This window comes from Falco cherrug, chromosome 5 (assembly GCF_023634085.1).
Source record: "Falco cherrug isolate bFalChe1 chromosome 5, bFalChe1.pri, whole genome shotgun sequence".
Lineage (NCBI taxonomy): Eukaryota > Metazoa > Chordata > Aves > Falconiformes > Falconidae > Falco > Falco cherrug.
Genome location: NC_073701.1, coordinates 15,817,320 through 15,839,557, shown reverse-complemented (window position 1 = coordinate 15,839,557; position 22,238 = coordinate 15,817,320). Strand labels below are relative to the sequence as shown.

The 22,238-nt window shown below is 38.6% G+C and overlaps 1 protein-coding gene across 2 annotated transcripts in view; it reads left to right on the top strand.

The window, feature by feature from the left end:
• The window catches only part of MPPED1 (metallophosphoesterase domain containing 1), a 63,851-nt gene that overhangs the window by 22,840 nt on the left and 18,773 nt on the right, over positions 1 to 22,238 (top strand). The window contains exon 4 of one of the 2 annotated variants that reach the window (XM_055712707.1): positions 13,264 to 13,489. In XM_055712707.1, coding sequence (XP_055568682.1) covers positions 13,264 to 13,489 — 226 coding nt within the window. The remainder of the gene's footprint in view (positions 1 to 13,263; positions 13,490 to 22,238) is intronic. The other variant, XM_055712706.1, reaches the window with a different exon arrangement.

Genomic DNA, 22,238 nt, shown 5'->3' with positions numbered 1-22,238 from the left:
TAGCTTTCTTTTCCATCATACCCTCTTGGGTCTGTGCCATTCTGGACTATCTGCCTGTTTCATCTTTTTAGGAGGCCCTTCAGCAAGTCAGATTTGTCTTTCTGCTCTACATAAACTCTCTGTGCCTGTCTGATGCAAAGTATATTTTACATTAACATCATTAAGTTCCATGGACCTTATGGTTATTTTGAGCACATGCTCAAGTGTGCTAATAGAGGCACGTTGGCTTGCTGAGTCATACCCTAAAATATGTTCTCTCTTTTTTAGGCTAACAGTATGTGGGTACACAGGAAGGCCTGTACCAGCTCAGATGATGTCTCTCTCGCTCAGTATTGTCTTTGACTGTGGCTAGCAGCCAAGGTGCTCTGCTTTGTCTGCCCCTTAGTCACCTAGTTTTACACTTTTTATCATCTGATCCCTAAAGCCCTCCATTTCATTTTGTTTCACTTCATTCTTTTTGGTAATTAGTTGTTTTCTTTCACTTTTCTTTTCCTTGAAGCCCCTTCCCGCTTTCCAGGGAGTAATTTGGGGTTTTACTAGAGCTAAGACTGCTGCCTAACCGTATGGAGGAGATGAAATGCTAGTGATAACTGGATGTGCATGTCTTCTCAGCTTTCTGTGGTAGGCAGTCCAAGGACTTCCTAAGCCACAGCATTACTTTGTATTTAATATACAGATTTTTCTTTGAGTCTTTTCATTGCCTTTTGGATCTATGCAGATTTTGAGCGCCAACTCAATCTTGTGTAAGGGTTCACAACATGATTTGGATTGTGTGAAGAACTTTGCTTATTTTGAATGTCTTACCTACTAGTTTCATTGGGTATTTCCTAATACTGGAAGAAGCAAATGAACAATTTCAATTTTTGTTCAGCTTAAGAATTTTTAGGCTCTTCCATATCTGCCCTGAAGATACTGTTCAGGCTGAAGACTGTTTAGAAGTCCTTAAATGCCTTTGATCATCTATGTCACTCTTAGTATCTCTTTGTTCTATATCCTTTTTAAAATGGTGAGACCAGAACTGCACATGATCTGAGAACACCATAGATTTATCCCCTGGCATAATGAAATTTCCTGGTTGTTCTCTTTTCCTTTTTAGTCTTCTGGATTATTCTGTTTTTATTTTTGACTGTGACTGAACAATGAGGTTGCATTTTCATAAAATTGCCTGTTATAACTCTATGAACTCCTTCCTGAATGGAAATACCTAGTTCAGAACCCATCAGTGTGTATCTATAGTTGGTATATTTTTTCCAGCACTTGAATTATTCTACATGAATTTATATTCAGTTTCATCTGTCCTCTTATTGCCCAATCATGCAGTATCATGTACTTTTGCAAGTCAGATTTCTATTTTGCTACCCTTGTTCAGGGTAGCTTAGAAACAGAAGGGAAAAAGGTATGAATAGTCAGTTTACAAAGCCTGCCAATGGTACCAACCTGGTTATTTCCCTCCCTTCTTTTCCTGAATTGACTGTCTGCTGTTTTTATATTTAATCTTTTCCTTTTTTTTAACCTAGTTTCTTCTGTGACTGTGTTGTTCTTCCAAGTTTGAAAATCTGATTCTGGAGAATCAGGAAAAATGAAGTACAAAATATGTATTATGATAGGGCCAAATGGGAGGCCATGAGGCCAGTGAAACTTTCTAATGACATTATAAGGATGCATGGTATGACAGCTTTGAACATATGCTAATTTTTCAGTATGTCCAGGAGGCTTTAATGACATCACTTTAAACAGCCAAAAATAATTCAGAGGAGTTTTTTCTAAATACATGGTCCTATTAGAGCAGGTCCTAAGGAGGCCATGAAAATGATCAAAGGGATGGAACACTCTCTTGTGGAGCAAGGCTGAGAGAGCTGGGGTTGTTCAGCCTGGAGAAGAGGAGGCTCCAGGGAGACCTTATTGTGGCCTTTCGATGTATAAAGAGGACTTAGAAGAAAGATGAAGAAACACTTTTTACCAGGGCCAGCAGTGACTTGACAAGGGGCAGAAGAGGGTAGATTTAGAGGGTATAAGGAAGAAATTTTTTTACAGTATGGGTGGTAAGACATGGAACAGGTTGCCCTGAGAGCTTGTGGATGTCCCATAATTGAAAATATTCAAGGCCAGGTTGGATGGGACTTTGAGCAACCTGATGTAGTGAAAAATGTCCCTGCCCATGGGCAGGGGAAGGTTGGACTAGATGATCTTTAAAGGTCCCTTCTCACCCAAACCATTCTCTGATTCTATGTAGTCAACACAAGATAAGGTAGATTATATAACATATATCAAGCTCACTATGCACTGTAACTTTCCTTGTCCTCAACTTTTTAATTATTTTTGGTTTTGTTGTTGTCTACCTGCATATAAATCTAATGTGTTGTAGGACAAATACAAAGACACATGTCCTCCTTTAGTGAACTTATCAAATAACGACTCCAAAACCATCTCTATTTTTTATCTCCCATATTGTTGGCAGTGGAAATTGCCTGCTTGGCTCAGTTGCTCTTGTAATTCTCCTTGCTCAAGTCTGTAATATCATTTCCAAATTGTGTATGCTCCAGGACCCACTGTCACTTTGAGCTTGTGGGTTACTTTCCTGGAAATTCTAACTAAACAGCTGATCTGTGATACAAGCTCCAACACATACTTCCATGTTCTCGCTGAGAATTCTTTTCTGTGCATGGATTGGAAAGATTACTTAAACTAACACATTTTATAATGTCCATTGTTTCAGTGTGTTTGCTTGAGATTTTCCAATGTCAAATACAGTCTTCCTATTTGACATTCAAGTTCAGGCAAAATTTGAAACAAAAAAATAGAAGGTGGCTTTGCATTGTAGTGGAAAATAGTAATTAGCTCTTTAGAGTATTTTCCTGATAATGTTAATCTTACTTGCATATTGTACACATACACGAAAAATGGATTAAATTATTTGACATGCACTTCAGGAATTGTCCTGGGCAGATCCTGCTCAAGGGATAATACTTTTATTTCAGAGTAAAAGGTATTTTAGAGCGAAGATGCCTTCTCAGCTATACTAACTAGTACAACTAGAATTACCTGCTTCTAGTATTAGATTGTGGAACAAAATCAGCTAATTTTGGTCAATAAATGTCATCTGTACTTTTAAGTTCTTGATAAAAAATAAAATATCTTCAGAACAGCCTGAAGCATTAGACTTAGCTTTACTTCTGCTTTACTGTTCAATCTTGCAAAATGATGGTAGTTATTTTTCTTCCTCTCTTAACAGGTATTTTATATTTTTAGGTTCAATAATGCTCACATTTACAACAGATTAAAATCATGTTGAAGAAGGAAAAAGAAATCAGCTTCAGAGCAGCAAAAGAAATTAGAATTTATAAATTGTAGTCATGCCATTTTGACCATCGGTAATTACACTATTTTTATGTTAATGCAGAAACCCCTTGAAAGAAGTATTTAAGCACTAATTATCTATTTACAAAAGAATGGCTTTGGAAATGCAGTGAAAAACATTGAGCTGTGTAGGGATTTAGAACAGATGTCATTTTTAAAAGACTGGGCATACTAAAAAAAGTGTTGGTTTTTATTGCATTTCTTAAATGTGTGATGGCTCAGATCCGTTTATACGTTAAGGCTCAGGCAGTATAGCACAGAAAACTGCACTGCAACACACTCTTCCAGTATTTCTCCAGTTCTGGGGAGCTAGTATGTCCTGAAGATTTCTGAATGTTAAACTGTCTGATGGGAGTCTCAGGAAATATTTAAGCTGCTTCCCTGTATTGGGCAGATGACCCAGAACAACTGTTTTCCAGATACTCCTTCTGCGCTAGTGGTGAGAAGCCGTAGAAGCTATAGAGGAGCAGTAGATACTAAAGGATTTTTCCTTCATCCCTCCTTCCAAACAGATGCATGCTTTCGGGAGGTTTCTTGCACTTTGTACTAATCCTGAGGTTGTGTCTTTCCACTGATGGAGTTTCTGGCATGACTCACTTAAAAATGTCCTGTGATTTTTCGTAAGTATTGAGATCCCTAACCCCCCAAAATAAGCAAGTGAGTAAAAATACCCAGTCTTATTCCAGACCAGCAGACAAGTGTAGTTTTAGGAAGGTAGTGTGGTCCAGAAGCGTAGAGAGCAATCGGAGAACTGAAAGATCTGGAATGTGATTCTGTGAACTGTCATTGCCTCTGGCGGAGATATTTGAAAGAGCCCGAGGAAGACAGGCAACCAAATTCTAGTTAGTCCTCTTCAGATTTGACAGCCTCTTTATTGTTCCCTCTTGTGAAATTGTGAAAATGATGTTTGATCCACCTACCACATGAATGTGTTGGAGGATTAATTATTCTCAGTAAAGCACTTTGAACACCTACTGCAAAGCACTGTACACAAACATTAACCATTGTTATTGGTGCTCTGCACCTTGTACAGTGACATGACACACAGTTCTTTGTAGTTTTCCCTTCCAGAAAGTGACAGCTGGGAGATACTGAAAGCACCTTTGTGGGATCTGAAGATCTGCACAGGAATCTTCAGCAGTGTGCAGAGAGATCCACACAGAAATCTAAAATATTTTTTAGTTGTTATTTTTTAACACAGTTCTTTTATCTCTTTTGCTTTCATTGTACCCACATACATGTTGTAAGCCAAAAATAAAATACTCTAAAGGACAGAAAAGCTGTTGTAGAAAATTATCTCCTCAGAAAGATATATTACATATATAACTATTTTTATATATATTATATATATAATATAAAATAGACTCTAACTATTCCAGGAAGTAAAAAAGAAAAAATATTTCTGAAAATGGACCCTATGGCTTATGTAGATGGGGTTCTCAGACCACCAATTGCCATAATCTTAAGAGGACATGTCAAAAGAAGTTTGATCTAGGCAAATCTTGCAGCTGTACAGTTTTCTAGGTGTCTGGTTCTGACCGCTAGTGGACAGAAAGTACAGAGTTATATATCTTTTGGCTTGGCACTACAGCTACTCTAATGGCCTAGTTTGCAGCATGCATTGGGTTGGTTCTGCATAATTACAGGGTAATTAAATAAACCAGGGTAAAAGGAAGCCACTTTTCTTTTAGAAGTAATTTTGGCCAATTGTTAAACGTGTGTGGGTGTATATAAAACACAGTATATTAAAGAGCCGAAGTTAGACTATTATCAGGTATTTTGTAGTTTAATTTGCCTTTATCTGTTTATTTTAAGAAATCCTGTTTTGCAAATGTGAGCAGTGTTGTATGTGTTCGCTAGTTTAGTATTTGATATAATTACTGGCTTTTACAGTGCAAGAATATCTAGAGCTAGCAGGTTACAGATGACTTAGGAGGGAGTGTTCATTTACAGTGTTATTCCAGATTACACACCGTACAAAAAGTATGTTAATGTGAATTTCCCAGACATCAGCCCCAGTGTTTAAACACAGAACTGTCAAAGAGATGCTAAAAAGCAATCTGAGACAGTTATGCAGTCTTTTTACTATATCACTCACTGCTGTATTCTAAAAGGTTGAAATGAGAGGGAGAAAGCATTAAGTGGGCACTTATATGATTGTCACTGCTTTTAATGAATACTAAAAATTCTGCTCAGTACAATACCAGGAGAGAAGCAAAGCACATCTGCTTGTACAAGTTTGCATTTATCTTGGTGAAGTTGCAAGCTGGTAACAATTGTAAGCTGCAAAGGAGGTCACTGGTTGATAAAGATACCTAACCTCTTAGTACAAGAGGAGCCTAGACCATAAACATCATGCATTTGCTTTTGAATTACTTGCAGTGTTGATACAGTTTACGGAGAAGATGACTTGCTGATAGAATGGGATGCACCTTTAAGCACACAAGAATTCTACTTTGAACAAACTCAGATGCAGAGAAATAGCAAACAAAGGCATATTGTTCAGTGCTTTGCAGTATGCAGTTTGTAGTTCAAGTAATGGTTCCCCAGCTTTTCAAGTTATTTTGTAAAAATTATGTTCACCATAAAAAGGACCTACTGTAGTTTAGAAGTTAAGAAATGCTGTGATAATTTTTAATTGGTGCATAAACATGCAAAAAATTAGATGTTCAGTTGATTTTCTTAATTAGTAATCTGCAGTAATGAAAGGAATAAACAAAGATGTTACTAGCTAAACAATACATATATTCTTATACACGTTATATTACCAGAACTACTATTAGATTTTTACAGTGAGCAAGCAAAGGCTAAGAAATTTCCTGAGGAGGGCTTGCTGTAATTGAGAGAAACTCCATGTATGTACTTAAGAAGTTAGTAAGATGATAATACCTATATATATATATAAGCTATATATAAGCTATATATAAGCTAAATATGATACCCCAGTCTTTTTGATAGTAAAATAATCTCAAAGATTAATAGTTTACATTGATTTAGGAGATTTAAGGTGGAATTTTTTGTCTCTTAGACTTTGTGTTGGCTCTTAGGTGTCTCAGAAGATGCCACTTAAGGTGTCTCATTCCTTTGAAGCCTCTCCTTCAGATAGGCATTAGCCTTCTTAGACACTTTCAGGAAACTTAAGGGAATATAATTATCCTTGAGGCCTTTGCTCCTCTGCTGAATATAGTAAATGACCTTTGAGTCTGCTGGGCATTTTCAGAGGGATATTGAGAGACAAGCGTACAGAAGTCTAAAGCATCATACTTCTACAAGTTTTCTTTCTGTAAGGAAAAGATACCCTTTGCTACAACAGCTAAATGAAGTGCAAAATTATGTGTCTCCAGCATTTTTCTGTGTACAGAGAGAGATTACAAAAAAGAGAGGGGAAAATGTGGCAGGAAAGGTGAAGAGCCATGTAGCAGAGAAGAAGGAGAAGGAAGGGAAAAATCTCTCCTCCCATGTTAAGATAGAAGCTGAAAGAGTAGAGGGTGGCTTGGAGCCCCATTCCAAATTGGCAGAAGGCAAAAGTTGGATGTGGCCTGAAAGAGAAAGCCCTGAAGCCCAGGGCTGAATTGGAGCCAGTGTGTTTTTGACAGAATTTTGATGTGTAAATATTTCTGTTAGATTCAAAATCCAAATAGGATGAAGTGGCTAGAGGTTGATTATAGAGGAAAATAATTTTAATTTCTTGCAAGTTAGACATTATGGGAAGAAAACCCCCACGTATTTTAGGGAAAAAAAGTGAAATTTTTCTTAGAAATGAAATTCTTATTCACCCCAAAATATTTTAAACTGACATTTTTCTTCATTTTGTTTCCTTGGTAATGTCAGAATCACTACATGAATTTCCAAATATATCCCATTCCATCCAAGTAGTATTTTAATAACATTAATACAGAAGACTGTTTAAGTAAAACTTTTCCAACCAGGTTTAGTTGTATTTCATCTCCAGGTTATAGAGATATTTTGGCAGAAGCTTCTTAGGTGCCAGAAATAGGGGGATCCCTGGTCTTTGGGCAAAAACACTTGTTTTGGTTAGTCAAAATAAGAGAACAGGAAAAAAATATGTAACTTTCCCCAAAATTCATAACTTTTCTTTTTTTTTTTGGTTTTAAGATGTATCTTTGACTCCCATAGCATATGTTCTTGCATGTTTCTTGGCACTCCTGAAGGGCAGATCTATTTCTTATATGCTTGCTGCCTTAATTTTACTGGGGAATGAAATTTTGTCCTGGATATGTGTGCAGAATTCCTGTGACAGCTATAAATTTTATTTAATATCTTTGTATACATAGAGCTTCTGTATTAATACCAAGTTTGCTACCTGCCCACCAGCAAAGCCATATGCTAGCATCAAATGTTAATTGGCTATCAGTTGGGTATTTAGTCCTACTCATCTGCTAAATGGATAGTACAAGAAACTTATACCAAAGTTAATGGAACATACTCTCTAGTCCTGCTAAATTGCTTGTCTGCCATAGATTTGTTCCATTAGAATCACAACATGAAATGAGTTTTTAATTTCTTTCAGCATTACAGGCTCTTTAAAATTCTTGTCTGTTTTCCAGTGTAGACTTACAGAAACCTAGAATCAAACAGGATGGAAGGGACCTCTGGAGGTCATTGAGTCCAACCTCCTGTCTAAAGCAGGCCTAGTTAGAGCAGGCTGCTCAGAACCTTGTCCAGTTAAGTTTGAATATCTCTGGGGCTGGAGATGTAACAGCTTCTCTGGGCACCTATTTGCTTTCTGACCATTCTCATAGTAGAATTCTTTCCTTATGCCATAAGGAAATCTTTAATCCATAGTAGAATTATTTCCCGCTTGTGTCTCTTGCCTCTTGTTCTATCTGTGTGTGCCTGTAAGAAGAACCTAGCTCTGCCTTGTCTTTATCCTGAGGTGGTAATCGCAGACAGCAGGAAGGTCTTCCCTTCATCTTCTCTAGTCTGAACAGGCTCAGATCTCAGCTTCTCCCTGTGTGCCACATTGCCTGACCATCTTGGTGGCCCTTTGCTGGGCTTCCTTGAGTTTGTCAGTAGTTTTTATTTTACTGAGGAGCCCAGAACTGGACACCACACTCCAGATGTTGTCTTCAGAAGTGCTAGATAGAGGAGAAAGATCACTCCCTTTTTTCAGCTGGTTTAACTGTTAACTAATACAGGCCAGGATGTGGTTGGCTGTCTTTGCCACAAAGACACATTGCTGAGTCTTGGTGAATGAAGTTACTCCATCCTAGGTGCAGAACTTTGCATTTGCTTTTGATAAAGTTTATGAGGTTCCTGTCAGCCCATATTTCCAGCCTTTGGACGTTCCTCTGAATAGCAGACATACCCTCCAGAGTGGGTGAGCAGATCCCCACCCCTAATTCGTCTTGTCTGCAGAATTGTTAAAAGTGCACTCCATCAGATCATCCAGGCTGTTAGGGAAGTAGTATTAGCCCCAGCATCACTAGCTGAGGGATACCTCTAGTGGCTGACTGCCAGGTGGACTTTGGACCACTGGTTCCAGTGAGCCCAGTATTTGAGGTGATACTCCATTGACCTTATTATCCATCTTTGGCTCAGCAGTTTGGCTGTAAGGATGCTATGGGAGATTGTGTCAAAGGCTAAGATGAAGGCGAACAACATCCAGTCTTCTCCCTTATCCACGGAGCTAGTCATCTCAAAGAAAGCAATTGTGTTAGTCTCGGGTATGATTTACTGGTGTTAAATCAGTGACGGCTGTTCGCAATCACTTTTATGACCTTCATGTGCTTGGAAAACTACTTTGTAGGAGATCTGTTCCATAATTTTCCCAGGCCTGATGTGAGACTTGGTGGCCTGTAGTTCCTCAAATTTCCCTTCTTGCCTTTCTTGAAGATGGGTGGGACATTTGCCTTTTCCAGCCATTGGGAACTTTTCCGATCCCCGTGACGTTTCAAAGTTGATAGACCTGCGATAGACACATGATAGGCCTGTGTCCATCCATTGCAACATGCCAGTCAGGTGAGGTATCCCACCATGTCTCCATAATCCCAGACATCTCACAGCTGTCCACTGTGCATCACCTTCTTCCTCCTGGTTGTACCCCATGCTCTGTGTGTGTGCATACAGGTACCTGAGAGGAGCTCCAGTGAGGCTGCTTTTACAAGGGCAGTGCAAGAGCCAGGTGGGTTGTCCCCCAGCTGCTTCCTCACTGCGCCCATGCCTCCTCTTCACAGCATGACAACCCTTCGCCAACACACCTAATTTAAAACTCTTCCCACTGTATTAGTGAACCTGTTGGCAAAGATGGTCTTGCCCTGGTTTGCCAGGGGAATGCCGTCCTAGTGTAGCAGTCCTTGTTTGTCAAAAAGGGTTCTGTGGTCTTAAAAGCCACAGCCCTGTCCGCAGCACCAGCCAGGCACTGTTGTGTTGACTGTGGGATACATCCACTCCCACCTCAACAGTGAGCCCCCTCACTGGGAGTATTGAGGAGGCACCACTGGGGTCATATCCCCCTCACTGTTAGGTCAGGGCTGTCAGTCACCATTGATATGCTCAAGGTTGCTCTGGTGGTACCATTGGCACCCACACAGGTGAGCAGTCAGGGAACTTAATGTTTAGCATATGGCTGTTTTGGAAAAGAAGGCGGCAAAAAGAAAAAGGTAAACAGCTTAGCAAATGAAAATGTTAGGTGGTGCCTTTACTAAAGCTTGGTTTTGTGGAGTTTGTAAATGGAAGCTGAAAGGAACCCTCTGCAATGGGTACATTGTAGCTACTGCTGTCTTTGGTAGGAATCTTCCTTAGCAAAATGCAGTTGTTACAAGAAGCCACAAAAACCTGCATGAGTGGGAGTTCAGCATTTTCAGCTCAGTTTGTTTAACAAGGGACAGGAAATGTGCTTGGTGTCTTTTCTACCCAGCTTGTCATTAGCACCCACCAGCAGGTAGGGAATAAACTGTCAGCCTGGAAGTGTCTGAATTATCTCTGATCAAGAGCGGGTGACACAAAAAATAATAGATGTAAAAGTGGTTGTTCTAAAGCTATGGACACATGTAGAAACACAGCCATACAACAGCTATTAGGCTGTGTGCTCCCGGGGAGGGCTTGGTCCTAGCCAAGGACTGAGCCAAGGCTACAGACTGTGCAGCAGTCTGTGTCTAGGGATAAACCCCCATGTATTTCATAGAATCATAGAATCATTTAGGTTGGAAAAGACCTTTAAGATCATAAAGTCCAACCATTAATTTGTGTTGGAAGGACGTAATGGAATAAGAAAATACAGAATACTTTAAATAATAACATTAAAAAAGTAGTAGTAAGAAGTTGTAGGTCAGAAGTAGGAAAGAGTTGCTGCTTTAAGGTGGTTTTCAGGCAAATATTGATTAGATACTGCTAATGTCTGATGGATCTCAGTGCTGTAAAAAGTACTTGAAATGTTCAGCGTTTCTTGGGATTGTGCTGACACACCGTGTCGGACTGTGGTCCTGCTGCAATTGGTGTTGGTCCCTCTGAGGTCAGTGGTGGGAGGACCATGTTTGCATGCAAAGAGCTGTTGAGCGTTCAGTGTTGATTTCTGCATGTGGACTGGCGTGAGCATTGGTAAGTTTGGAGATCACACTGGAAGCAAGGAAGATGGGAAATGTATAGTCAGTATTGTGGTCTGATAGCTGAGGGCCATCATCTGCAGTGACTCAACTGGCATCTTACATGTATACTTCACACCAGCGATGCCCAGCCAAGAACAGGGTTTCAAAGATTTATACCTAAGGTTGACTTTGCATTTCGAGAACTCTTGGAGTAAAAAGCGAATCATGTTCTAAAGTCTTCTAGGGAACAAAGTTTAAACAAAATATTGTTAAATTTACATGCAAGCAGAAAAAAATAGCCATTAGACAAAAAAATTAAATTTAAAGGGTAAAGAGGGCTTGTGGAGACAAAGAGGGAAATAGGTTTAGCAAGTTGCTGCCTGTTAGGGAATGAAAGAAAAAAATCCCTGAGTTGCAAACTCATCAAAAACACAGTTGTTAATTGAAAAGCTGACAGACCTGTAACTACAGCAGCGCTTCTGGCCGCCACTATAATAAATGTAACTGTACATTTAGAGTAATTTGCTAATTTGCCTAAGTAACACCCACAGACAGCAACATGACATAAATACATTAGTGGAAGCAACAACTATAACCAGCTCGTACAGGTTCTTGGCTGCTAGATGGATGGATCAGATGAGCTGGAAAAGATTTACAAAACAGAACAGAAATGGAATTGTTAACAATACTGCGGCATTTTCTTTATTTTCCTATTTCCCAAGAATGCTTTAAGGCCTGTAGATGCCCATACATATTGTAGCATGTAAGTAACATTTTTAACTTGTGTGTGCACGTGTGTACACACCTGGAAAACTTGTAGAGATGGAGTACACATCTGTAAAATGCTAAGCATTAAAAAAAAAAAACAAACCAACAACATTTACATCTCACGTATTCTTTCAGGTAAATAATTGAATCTCCAGCATCCACTGTGTAATTTACAATGTCTGAGAAGACTTTCTGTTAATAAATATTCTAAAGGCACCTGTGTGTTGGGTCCACAGGAAAGACTGGAACCTGTACAATCATTGTTCCCAATACAGTTGTTACAGCTATCGGAAACTTATGCTGCAGAGTCACCCAAATCTTTTCATTTGGCAAATAATGAGTTCAGCCACATGGCATCTCCTCTGGGCTAGCACTGCTTTTGGTCTTCTGTTTCCATAACTGAATCCTACTCATGCCAACTTTTGCCATTGTGTATTGACTGGTGTTTTACATTTTCTAAATATCCTACCTCTAGGTAGGCTTGGGATCTTTACTAAAAGTTTCTATGTTATCAAAACCACATTTTAAAAATAAAAAATTACAAGGTTGCTGCTATGTAAGGTGGGTCTCATTTTCAATGAAGTATTTCTTTCTGGTCCCAGTCCTCCGTTCTGATCGTCTTCATCCTGATGCAAATTAATAGTACAGAAACAAAGCCAATGAATGCAGCTTTACACAGTTTCTGCCTTTTTTCCCTCTCAGATACGCTTAGAAAGTTTCTGTTAAGCTCTTTCAGACAGGTGATAACCTGCTCTCAAGGGCAAAATCCAGCTGATAGCCAAATGTGGAGTCAGGTGGAAAGTTTCATTTGCAGTGCTGCTCTCAGGAAGAATCCACATCTGTGGGCATATATATGCTTGCCTTCAGCAGGAGGTTGTTGTAAGGTTTTTCACTAAATACAGGTTGTAAAATATTCTTGAACATGAGTCACTTTAAATTATAGTCCATGGATCCAAGGAAGTCACTGAGAAAATGGAGCAGGAAAAAAAATCTGGGATAGAGGTGAACTGCAAGACTTCTCTGTGGGATGTGGAGAGCTAAACCCAATCCCTGTCTTGCTTAAAGGCTTGATCTTAATGCCAGGGCAAAGGTGGCAGCAGACCCCTCTGGCTTACCCAAGTTCTGAGTCTGTAAGGACCCGCTCAGTACAAGCTGATAGAGACCACAGCTCTGGGAGAAGACGGCTGATGTTATTTTATGAAGCGTTATGGCTGGTCTTCTTTGAACCCTAATTTCTGTCAAAGAGTTATCATCACTGTCACAGTAAGTGATACTTGCAGCACAAATGGCAATTAACCAGAAGTAAATAGTAGAGCAGAAGTCTGCAGACAGGTTTTTAAGGTTGATGAGTTGAAAGTAGTTTCAACACATTAATGCTAAGCATTCTAAATCACAGCATGCCCTGAAAAAGACTGTAATGTAATTTACCTGAAATCGCCAGGAATTACAGTAACACGTAGTAGGGATATGCTCAATTGTTTCAAATATGTCTGTGTATTATAGGAATCAATAATAGTTTGTGAGTGTGTCTTTTTTTCTTTGATCAGATTTTCCATAAAACAAATAATTTGTTTGTTTTTCACTGTTTTAGGTAGCCTGCCCTATGAATACAAGATTGTGATAGCAGGAAATCATGAATTGACCTTTGACCAGGAATTCATGGCTGACTTAATCAAGCAGGACTTTTACTATTTCCCCTCTGTTTCTAAGCTGAAGCCAGAGAGCTATGAAAATGTACAGTCTCTTCTAACAAACTGCATCTATCTTCAAGACTCTGAAGTGACGGTGAGGGGATTCAGAATATATGGCTCCCCTTGGTAAGCAGGTTTTTAAGCATACATAAAAAAAATATTGTTGATTGCTATCACATCAGCCATTTTGTATGCATCTGCTATATTTGGATTGCTGTGTTAGGAAGAAAAGTAATACTCAGATTGATAAAGTTTTTATATTTTCTTGTAATGAGTCATTCCTGTGACAAACTAATGTGCTTGTACTATGGTTATTGTTAGCAAATAGTGATGGGAGAACGGAAAGATAGTGGGCTCTTTAAACTCTCAGCCAGGAGCAGTTCTCTAACATATAGTCCATGCAGGGTTTTTTTGTGTCCAAAAATATGTTTTCTATACTTAGTGAATCTATATAAGTACAGGTTAATTGTATTGCAGGGGTACATTCTTTTGACAATTTCCATCCTACAGATATTAAGGTTCATTAGTGTATATCGTATCATATAACACAGGATGCTTGTGTCAGTATTTGTTCAGGCTTTTTTTTTTTTTTACATATCCCTCAGAATCTTACTTTCTTTTATACAGTAATAGCTTTCCTCAAGGTATAGTTGAACTTCTAAACTAAAGTCAACAGATCAGTGGCTAGTATTCAATGGATTTTGCTCTACTGCATAGGGTGAACACTTAGAACTCTGTGACAGTATGGGATGTGACAGATGGGCTTTGGCTTCCTGACCTCCTCTTGGACCTCCTATGTGCTGCTTCTGTGTCTCTTTACTTATATTACTTGACTACTATGTTATTTTCGCTAACAGGACTGTAAATTGGGTCTTTTATGAGCATTTGGTGTACATTTTAAAATAAGTAAAAATTTATTTCAAAAGGCAGGTTTTTAAGGGAATCTGTTATTCATCCTTTTAAAATCACATCAGGCTGGAATGTAGCAAACAAGTTGTCAAACCTGATGCATATACCCCAATGTGAATTTTCAGTGTGAATAAACTGTGAAATCTCTTGGATTATTTTTTTTTTTTAATGAAAATTGGCATTTTCCCATTTGGTTACTTGAGATGGGTGTTAATTTTCTCTGAGCTTATTATTCTACATTTGTCTACATTAAATAGCTTCCCTCTTAAATGCGCCCTTCTCTCCCTCCCTCTTAGATCTCCAGATCTTTCTGGGTTTTTTTTTCAACCTACCCACCTGCTGTGTTGTAGTTCATCTGCCTCTTGTGTCTACTGTGTATTCAATCAATGTACAATTTACTTCATTTTCCAAATTATTAGGGAAGATATTAGATGGTATCAGTCCCAATATTAACTTCTGAGAAATGCCACTTGGCATCTCTTCCCATTTTGATGTTCAACTGTAAATACTGTAATTATGTTCTGTTTACAATATGTCTGGCAACTTCATATCTTCATTGCAATATTCGTAACCAGGCACCATATTTCCAGTGTCAGTAATAATTTTCCAGGCTGTAAAGTACCAAAAGTCTCACTAAAGGCTAGATAAATTAAATTAAAGCAAAATGCTGTCTATAAAGTAGCACTAAGTAGAGGCTAAAGGAAACCACTTGAACTTTCTGTGTATGATTAGATCTGTAAAAATCTGTTGAGAAAACTTTTGTCCGCCCACTAACCCAGAAATAATATTTCTGTAAAATCAGATCTGCCGCATTTCCTTTGTGCGTTAATCTTGTCATTTTGCACAAGTTGTCTAAGCTCTCTGGTATGACCCGTTCTTCATGAAAAAAGATTGCTTTCCATCTTTTATGTGTCTTCGGGTTATATCTAAACTTCCACACTACATGTTTCACAGTGTTGCTAACTCATCTCCCACCCCCTTATGGTCCTGGAAGATGAGTGTTGTAAGGTCCTTTGAAAATCTTTGCTTACTCCATATGGGAGAGAGTCTTGATGAAAGTCTTCCAGCCAAAATGGTTTTTTTGCTGGTTATTATGCAATGCTGAATGAAGTTTCCGTGCTAATTGATGTCATGTCCAGTGGAAACAGCAGCAACCACAATAATAGCAGTAATAATTTGCTCTTCATTAGTCTGTCAGACAGCAGATGCAGAAGTAACAAAAGTCACATCAGCCAGTCCACCAGTCAGAAAACTTAGGGTGAGAAACAGCTATTTTGTGTGGGTTAAACTAGCTGCCTGCTAGATTGAAGGATGTGGTACAAGTCTGTGCCTACTCTTCACTACTGTTCTTTAGCATTTCTTTTTGTTTCTATACTTCATTCACCCTGAAAAGGAGGCATGTCATAGCCTCTCTGGGAAATGAATCTCAGTTTCTTTCCATGTCATAGTAATGTAATCTCTAAAAAACTAGAACTTCTGTGAACTTCCCATGGTGAATCTTTTTTTGCCCTTGCATCATGAAGCCAGTCCTTTGGAAATCCTTATGAACCTCGTAAAGACTTTAAAATTTAGAGTTCTTTAAGATTTCAGAACTCAGTAAGAAAGCTAAATTTCATTCAGTTCCTTGTTTGGTATCCTAAAATATTTTTCTTTTCCAGCTTTGAAAATATGCATCTAGCTTTTTTGAATGGATTTGTTTAATTGGAGAACTCCTAATTACAGTTTATGTTTGTTGTCCATATATGACTATTTAATGAGAAGGTCAGCTACCTAGAAATTAAAAGACTGGGGCCCCAGATCCTGCCTTTTCGTTTCTGGTTACAGCCCTGACCTTCTATCTTACGTTGCCCTTTGTAAAAAGATGTACAAGCTAGAGATATCCCTCCTTTATAAAACAGCTTCATCAATAGTTGCAAAGTACTTTGAGAACACTAAAGTCTGAGTGAATGCCTACCTGCATTAACTTAGAGTGTTTACCTGTAGACATCTGTGTTTTTATATGACCTGTACACAATTAAATTGGACTTCTGCTTACTATGTTTTGGTTGCACAGTAAACCATGAGAGCTTGATTGGTTTGCATCGCGTGCCAGTCTCTAAGGCCTTTTAAATACATACCATTTGTGTGTGGTTAAATATTTTCAATAGCAATTGGGTATTTTGACCTCTATTATTATCTAAAACTCAGTGGTTATTTTTAATTGCATAGAAGAAATGGGACACTTTTGTCTCAGAAACCAATACTCGTAACTCTCCTGGGCTCCAAGGGCAAGATTTCAAGTGCCAGATTGAGCCTCTACTCACTAACGAAAATTTAACTGCCTTAAATGTTAATTATGCTAGTATTATCATCAGGCAGGGAGCAGCCATTTTGAAATGCAAGCTGCAAAGCACAAAAGCTGCTATTTAGGAATTTGTATTTGCAGCACGGGTTTCTTGGACCACGGATCATGAGTATAGATCAGGAGGGAGAGGAAGTATAAAAGCATTAGATGCTTCATGGGAAACTTGGAATACCAAGATGTTAAATGTATCCAGAGCAACCTTGAATTTTAAGGGTGGCTGTGTTTGGCCTAGGGGACTCATACTTTTGACAGTCCACCATACAGTGTTGGTTTTCAGATCCGAATGAGCAGGGCATCAGTGAGAATGCAGTGTGCTTCTTTTTAGTGTAACTCAGATGCTGGGAGCCGTTGGATTTTTTCCCCGTATGAATCCTGGACACCATGTTTTTTTAAATAAAAAGCTAGGCACAGAAAGATGGACTCTGGGTTTCATCCCAGCAAAACCCAGGACATGGCCAGAACATATTCACGGACCTGGAAGCAATTTTGTGTACAGACTAGTCATAGTCTGCTATGAATGTAAAACAAATACTTTGGTGCTTCGATAGCATTTATTGTAAATTGGAAAGCATCTGGTTGGACAGTACTTTTAAAAAACCTTATTTATTCTGGACTACTATGAGAAAAGTCAAATTGACAGATTGAATAACCTGAATAATTCTATATAATGTATTTTTGACTGCTAAGCCTTCCCAAGGGTGAAGCCATTTTCCTAAGGGGTTTAATTTGTTTTTCAGTAACATACATAAGTCATAACATAGAAGTAAAAATATGGCAAGCAGGAATACCAGAGAGGTGGCAGAGAATCCATCCTTTGGTGTTTTCAAGACTTGGCTGGACAGTCGTGGCTGACCAGGTGTAGTGCTGGTGAGTGGTAGGGAGTGCTAGGTTGGACTGAAGACCTCCAAAGGTCCCTTTTGAGCAATGTTTCTGTGATTCTGTCAGTCCCACTATGGAGCTAGAGCTAGGTGTCAGTGTTGATACCTGAAATGAACAGGTATCAACAAAATCCTTACACTAGGGAGCTTTGTGGATGATATCAAACTCCCTACAAGCAGTAAATAAATGGTCCTGACAGGTGACTGGGAAGATGAGAAGCCAAGATAATAGTGGAAATTTTAATTTGGATTTGAAGCAGAAGGTCTTTCTGTGTCATCAGGCCGAGTATTATCTCTATGATGATGTCGTTCACGGAACCATATAAATAAATGATTACTGAGTGTTTCAGTTACGGATTTTCTATTATAGTTCATTACTCCCACAATGTGTTATTATTTTGCAGGTAAGAGTTTTAGTGTTAGCTACAGCTGGAATGAAGATAGGCTATACAATCCACTTGTGCCTCTGTGCTGCTAAAGGTTTTAATTGCACAATTGCACACTGTTTGCACAAAAACCCCTGATGCATTCAGTACACAAGATCTGCTGTGCTTGCTGAATCAGTCAACTATATATTATTCCTTTCACAGTCATTATTCAGAATGGCCATATAAAAATAAATGCCTGTAATGGTACATGTACAGTTTTGTATCAACCTGAGAACACCTCTCTGAGGTTCATACTTGCATGTGTGATCCTGAGTGTAGCTACGTCTGCTTCTCTGCTGCACAAAATTCCAGTAATGGACTCTGCCCCACTATGTTTTTTCCATTGAGTTTTTTACAACTCCATGAGTAAGTAACTTGGCTCTCTGTTCTCCTGCTGTGTGCAATAACTAATGATAAGACCTGGAGATGAATAAATTGACCTCTGATCAATAATCAGAAGCTATTTGTGTCTGGCAAAGGTTATACTGATTGTTCCCTCAATGTCCAATATTGCACCCCTGCCTCAAATTTATAAAAAAGGTGTTCATCTGCAGAACAGCTATTCTGTGTGTATACACTGATCTTGTGGAAAATGGCAGGAATTCTGTTTTCTGTTTAAAGGTGGATTATTGTGTGTTAGTGGCAGGGTAAGAGTACACATTTTACTTGACATAGCAAGGGAAATGCAAGTGACAGAAAGAAAACGTCTTCCTAGCCAATGAACTTCCATAATGCTTCTAAGCAGCTGTACACAACTGCAGGAGAAACTTTGGTCCTCCTGCTTTCAAACATGCATCCAAGGTTGCAGGAGAGCATTTTGTCTCTTCCAGTCCTTTTTTTCATTTTCTGCAATGTGGGAAAGGAAGGGACAATCAAAGCCCTCTTGCCAAACATATACAATTCCATTATTCTAAATGACTTATCAGCCAGGGTAGCTTAAAGAAGCTCTTTAGGATGAGATTGCCTCCAGACTCATTATCCAGAGAGTGGATTTTTGCTTGGCTTTGATTGGAGAGATCTCTTCCTGTGAAACAGAACCTCATTTTTCTTTTTGCAGAATTACAGGTTTTTTCTAGTATCTATGTATTCTCATTTCCTCCTTCATTCTTTTGTTATAGGCCATCTGGAAGTTCAGAAACTTTCATTTCCCAGTCAGGGAAAATGGGAGAGTGAAGATTAGTATCAGCCTAGAAAGACATTTGTGACCATTTGTCCTGAAGTAACAGATGCCCCAGGCTGGACCTCTGCATTTTTGTAGCTTCTTTCTAATGCAACAGTGTGGCCCCCACATGTTTACACATGGGCCATCAGCTCTCATACAACATTGTTGATCAGATAATGGGAAGCTGAGTGAAGAAAGTAGGGTGCGTGTATGTGGGGAGTGTTTTTTTTCTGTTCAAGTACTGTTTTTACTGAGTTTAGCATTCTGGACCAGGGCCATTCAGAGAGCTCTGGCTATGTCAGAGATGGCTGAATTCCTTCCAGTGCAAAAGACGTGATGAACCTGTAGGTTGCATTAGTGAGGATCAGTCACCAGCTCAGCCCAAAGCAGCCTTGACAGGGAGCTTATTCTCCAAATCCTTATCCCACTTTCTTGTGAGGGCTGGAAATTTGTTCTGATCTGTTGGTGCTTTTCTTAGTGTGCTGCAGCTATTGCAGTGTGCAGCTGAGTGTCTTTTATGCAAGCTGTATAGTCCAGTGTGATCAGTACTGTTTAGTTATAGGTGTGTAACTCTCATCTGGTTTGTTATTTTCTTGTCTGATTTGTTTTTTCATCACAGAGTAGGTGCATTTGTCATACTTATTCTCAAATGTTGTCTCCTTAATATGTGTGTGTGTGTGTGTGTGTGCGTGCGCATGCACATGTACACTTTGGATAGAAAGACTGGTAACTTCCATGTGTAATTGAGGTAGTTTCATAGAACATGCAAAGGGCAAAGTGAGGCAGACTTATTTTTGTTCCACACAGACTCCAGACCACCCATACCCTAGGTCTCCGTTTCAGTGCTTTCCTCCTCCATCTTTTCAAGAACAGCTATAATAGTCTCTTTCATTCCTCACTGAACTCAGTTTCCATCAGTAAAATAATGTAGCAAAGATTTATAGTTAATTTCATGAGAGGGACACGCTTTCATTTTGCCAGTGATGAATCATCTAATGTTTACTTTCCCAGACCTTGTACAAATCTTTACCGTCATTGAGGTGAACATCAATTAATATGAAACTGTATTAAAATAAAATATTGACTTCATTTAACATAATATACCTCCCAAGCTGGGAGCGTGGCTTCCAGATAGAGCAGCAGCAGCAGCAGTGCAGGATGTTAATATTGCAAGTTTCGTACCTGGCAAAATTCACAGAAAATAATAACTTCTGCCTCAGTGTGACCACTGTGATTCTTAGTTCTTATGCCCCCTTTCAAATCTGCAATAAAGCTATTCCGTACCTTGCACATGACGTGAAATATATAGGGACTCAAAAATTTGTGTTACTGGACAAAGCCATACTAGAAGTTTTCTAAGGAAAATATAGCTGACGCTCCTATGTTTATCTTCTTTCTGCACCCTCACTTGGTCAAAAAGATAAAAATACAAATAACTAAACAGCAAAGGATTCTGTACTGTTTTTTGAAGCTATAAAATATCACTCTAAAATTCTTGCAATCCTCAGATTAAGTAGATTTTTGAGCAGGTGGCTTCTTTTCATGTCTAGCTCTGCCAGTGCTATAGTCTTATACAGATGGATGTGGTAATGTTGGATGTGAACATATTACAGAACGCTGGGTTTTGTTAGCTCAGAAACTTGTTTTAAAAATGGTAGATGTTCCCTGGTTTTTAAAGTTGGGAACTATTTTAGAGGGTTTTTTAGTTAGTGACTTTGAGTCAGGCAATGTGAGTAATTTAGGTAGTGTGACGTGGTTGCTGAAGAAGATAAAATTCATGACTGGGAATAATAGACATCACTCATTATTTAGAACTGCAGTATCTCAAGTTTCAGAAATTTTGGTGAGAAGGTTGCTATCCAAGCCTACTTGATGTGGCTGCATTACTATGGTTAGAGTCCTGAAGATGTTTTATTTCAGGAATTCAGTAAAAGGTAGGTAAGATGTGACAGGTGTGTAAGAAATAGCAATATGTTCAGAAGAGAGAAAACAAAATTAATCATCCTGCTAAAATATATTAATTAACAGTCTGAGGCACATAGATACAGGTTTAATTGTATTTTAATAGAATGCTGGAGTGATATTTTTATTTCCTCTTCCATACTTATCAGAAAGCATTTTCAATTTTGGAAAGTGCTACTTCTAAAAACACTTAAAACCACAATACACTGTAGTTTAGTTTGCAGCATATGGAGAACATAAGAATGATTTTCCCTGCAAAATGATTTTGATCTATTAAATTCAGCTGTTCAGGGAAGGTGGTGGGGAGAAATGTAGGATGTTGAACTCATGAAGTGTGAAAGGTTTTCCAGTGGCAGCAAGTGAGACTTAAGCGTGTGTTCTGGCTGTTTTAGCATCAGAAACAGATTGGTGGATCATTTTTATTCTCATTTTTTCTTTCTTTCTTTTTTTTTTTTTCCCTCTAATGGCACTTTGCTAAAATTGGTGCATTTGACGTGATAAACATCTTGGAAAGTGGGGTTTTTTTATATGACTTGGAAATACAGGAAAGGTGAGTCTCATTCAGTAGACACTAGGTATACAGGTGCTGTTGCTCATGTGAACAATCATACTGAATTCAGGAGAGGTCTTTTTAATGAACACTGCAGTACAAATTAAGTGACTGAAATGAATTAGCAAGAATCATTAACATTGCTGAAAAAAAGAAGTTTATGGAACAAAATAAAAATTCTCTAGACTCCAAGTGAATTTTCTGTAGCGTGTTAAAGGAACACAGTTGTTGTTAACTAATTAAACTCTGTAATAGGTGTGTGAGCGAATGAAAATGTAAACTGAACTACAGCTATTGTAGCCCATAAATATCATCAGAGTCAGACCAATGTGATAAATTCTAGTTGTTATGTGCTCCTGAGAAATTTTATTTTTCCATTTCCCACAAGATTTTTTTAAAGTCACAGCAGTTTAGAATATCCCTTTTTTCTTTTATTAACAAACGTTCCAGAAAATGTTTTCCCAATGTTGCCTGGGGCTGAGGGGTCTGGAACAGTTCAATCCTAGAATTGTCACAATAGAGGAAAACCACCTTTGGAATAGAGGAAAGACAAACACCTTTGCATGCTGCTTGCTTGTCCATGTTTGCGTATTGGGGATATGGATCAATTCTCTAACGCATTTCACAGTGACCTCTTGCAGA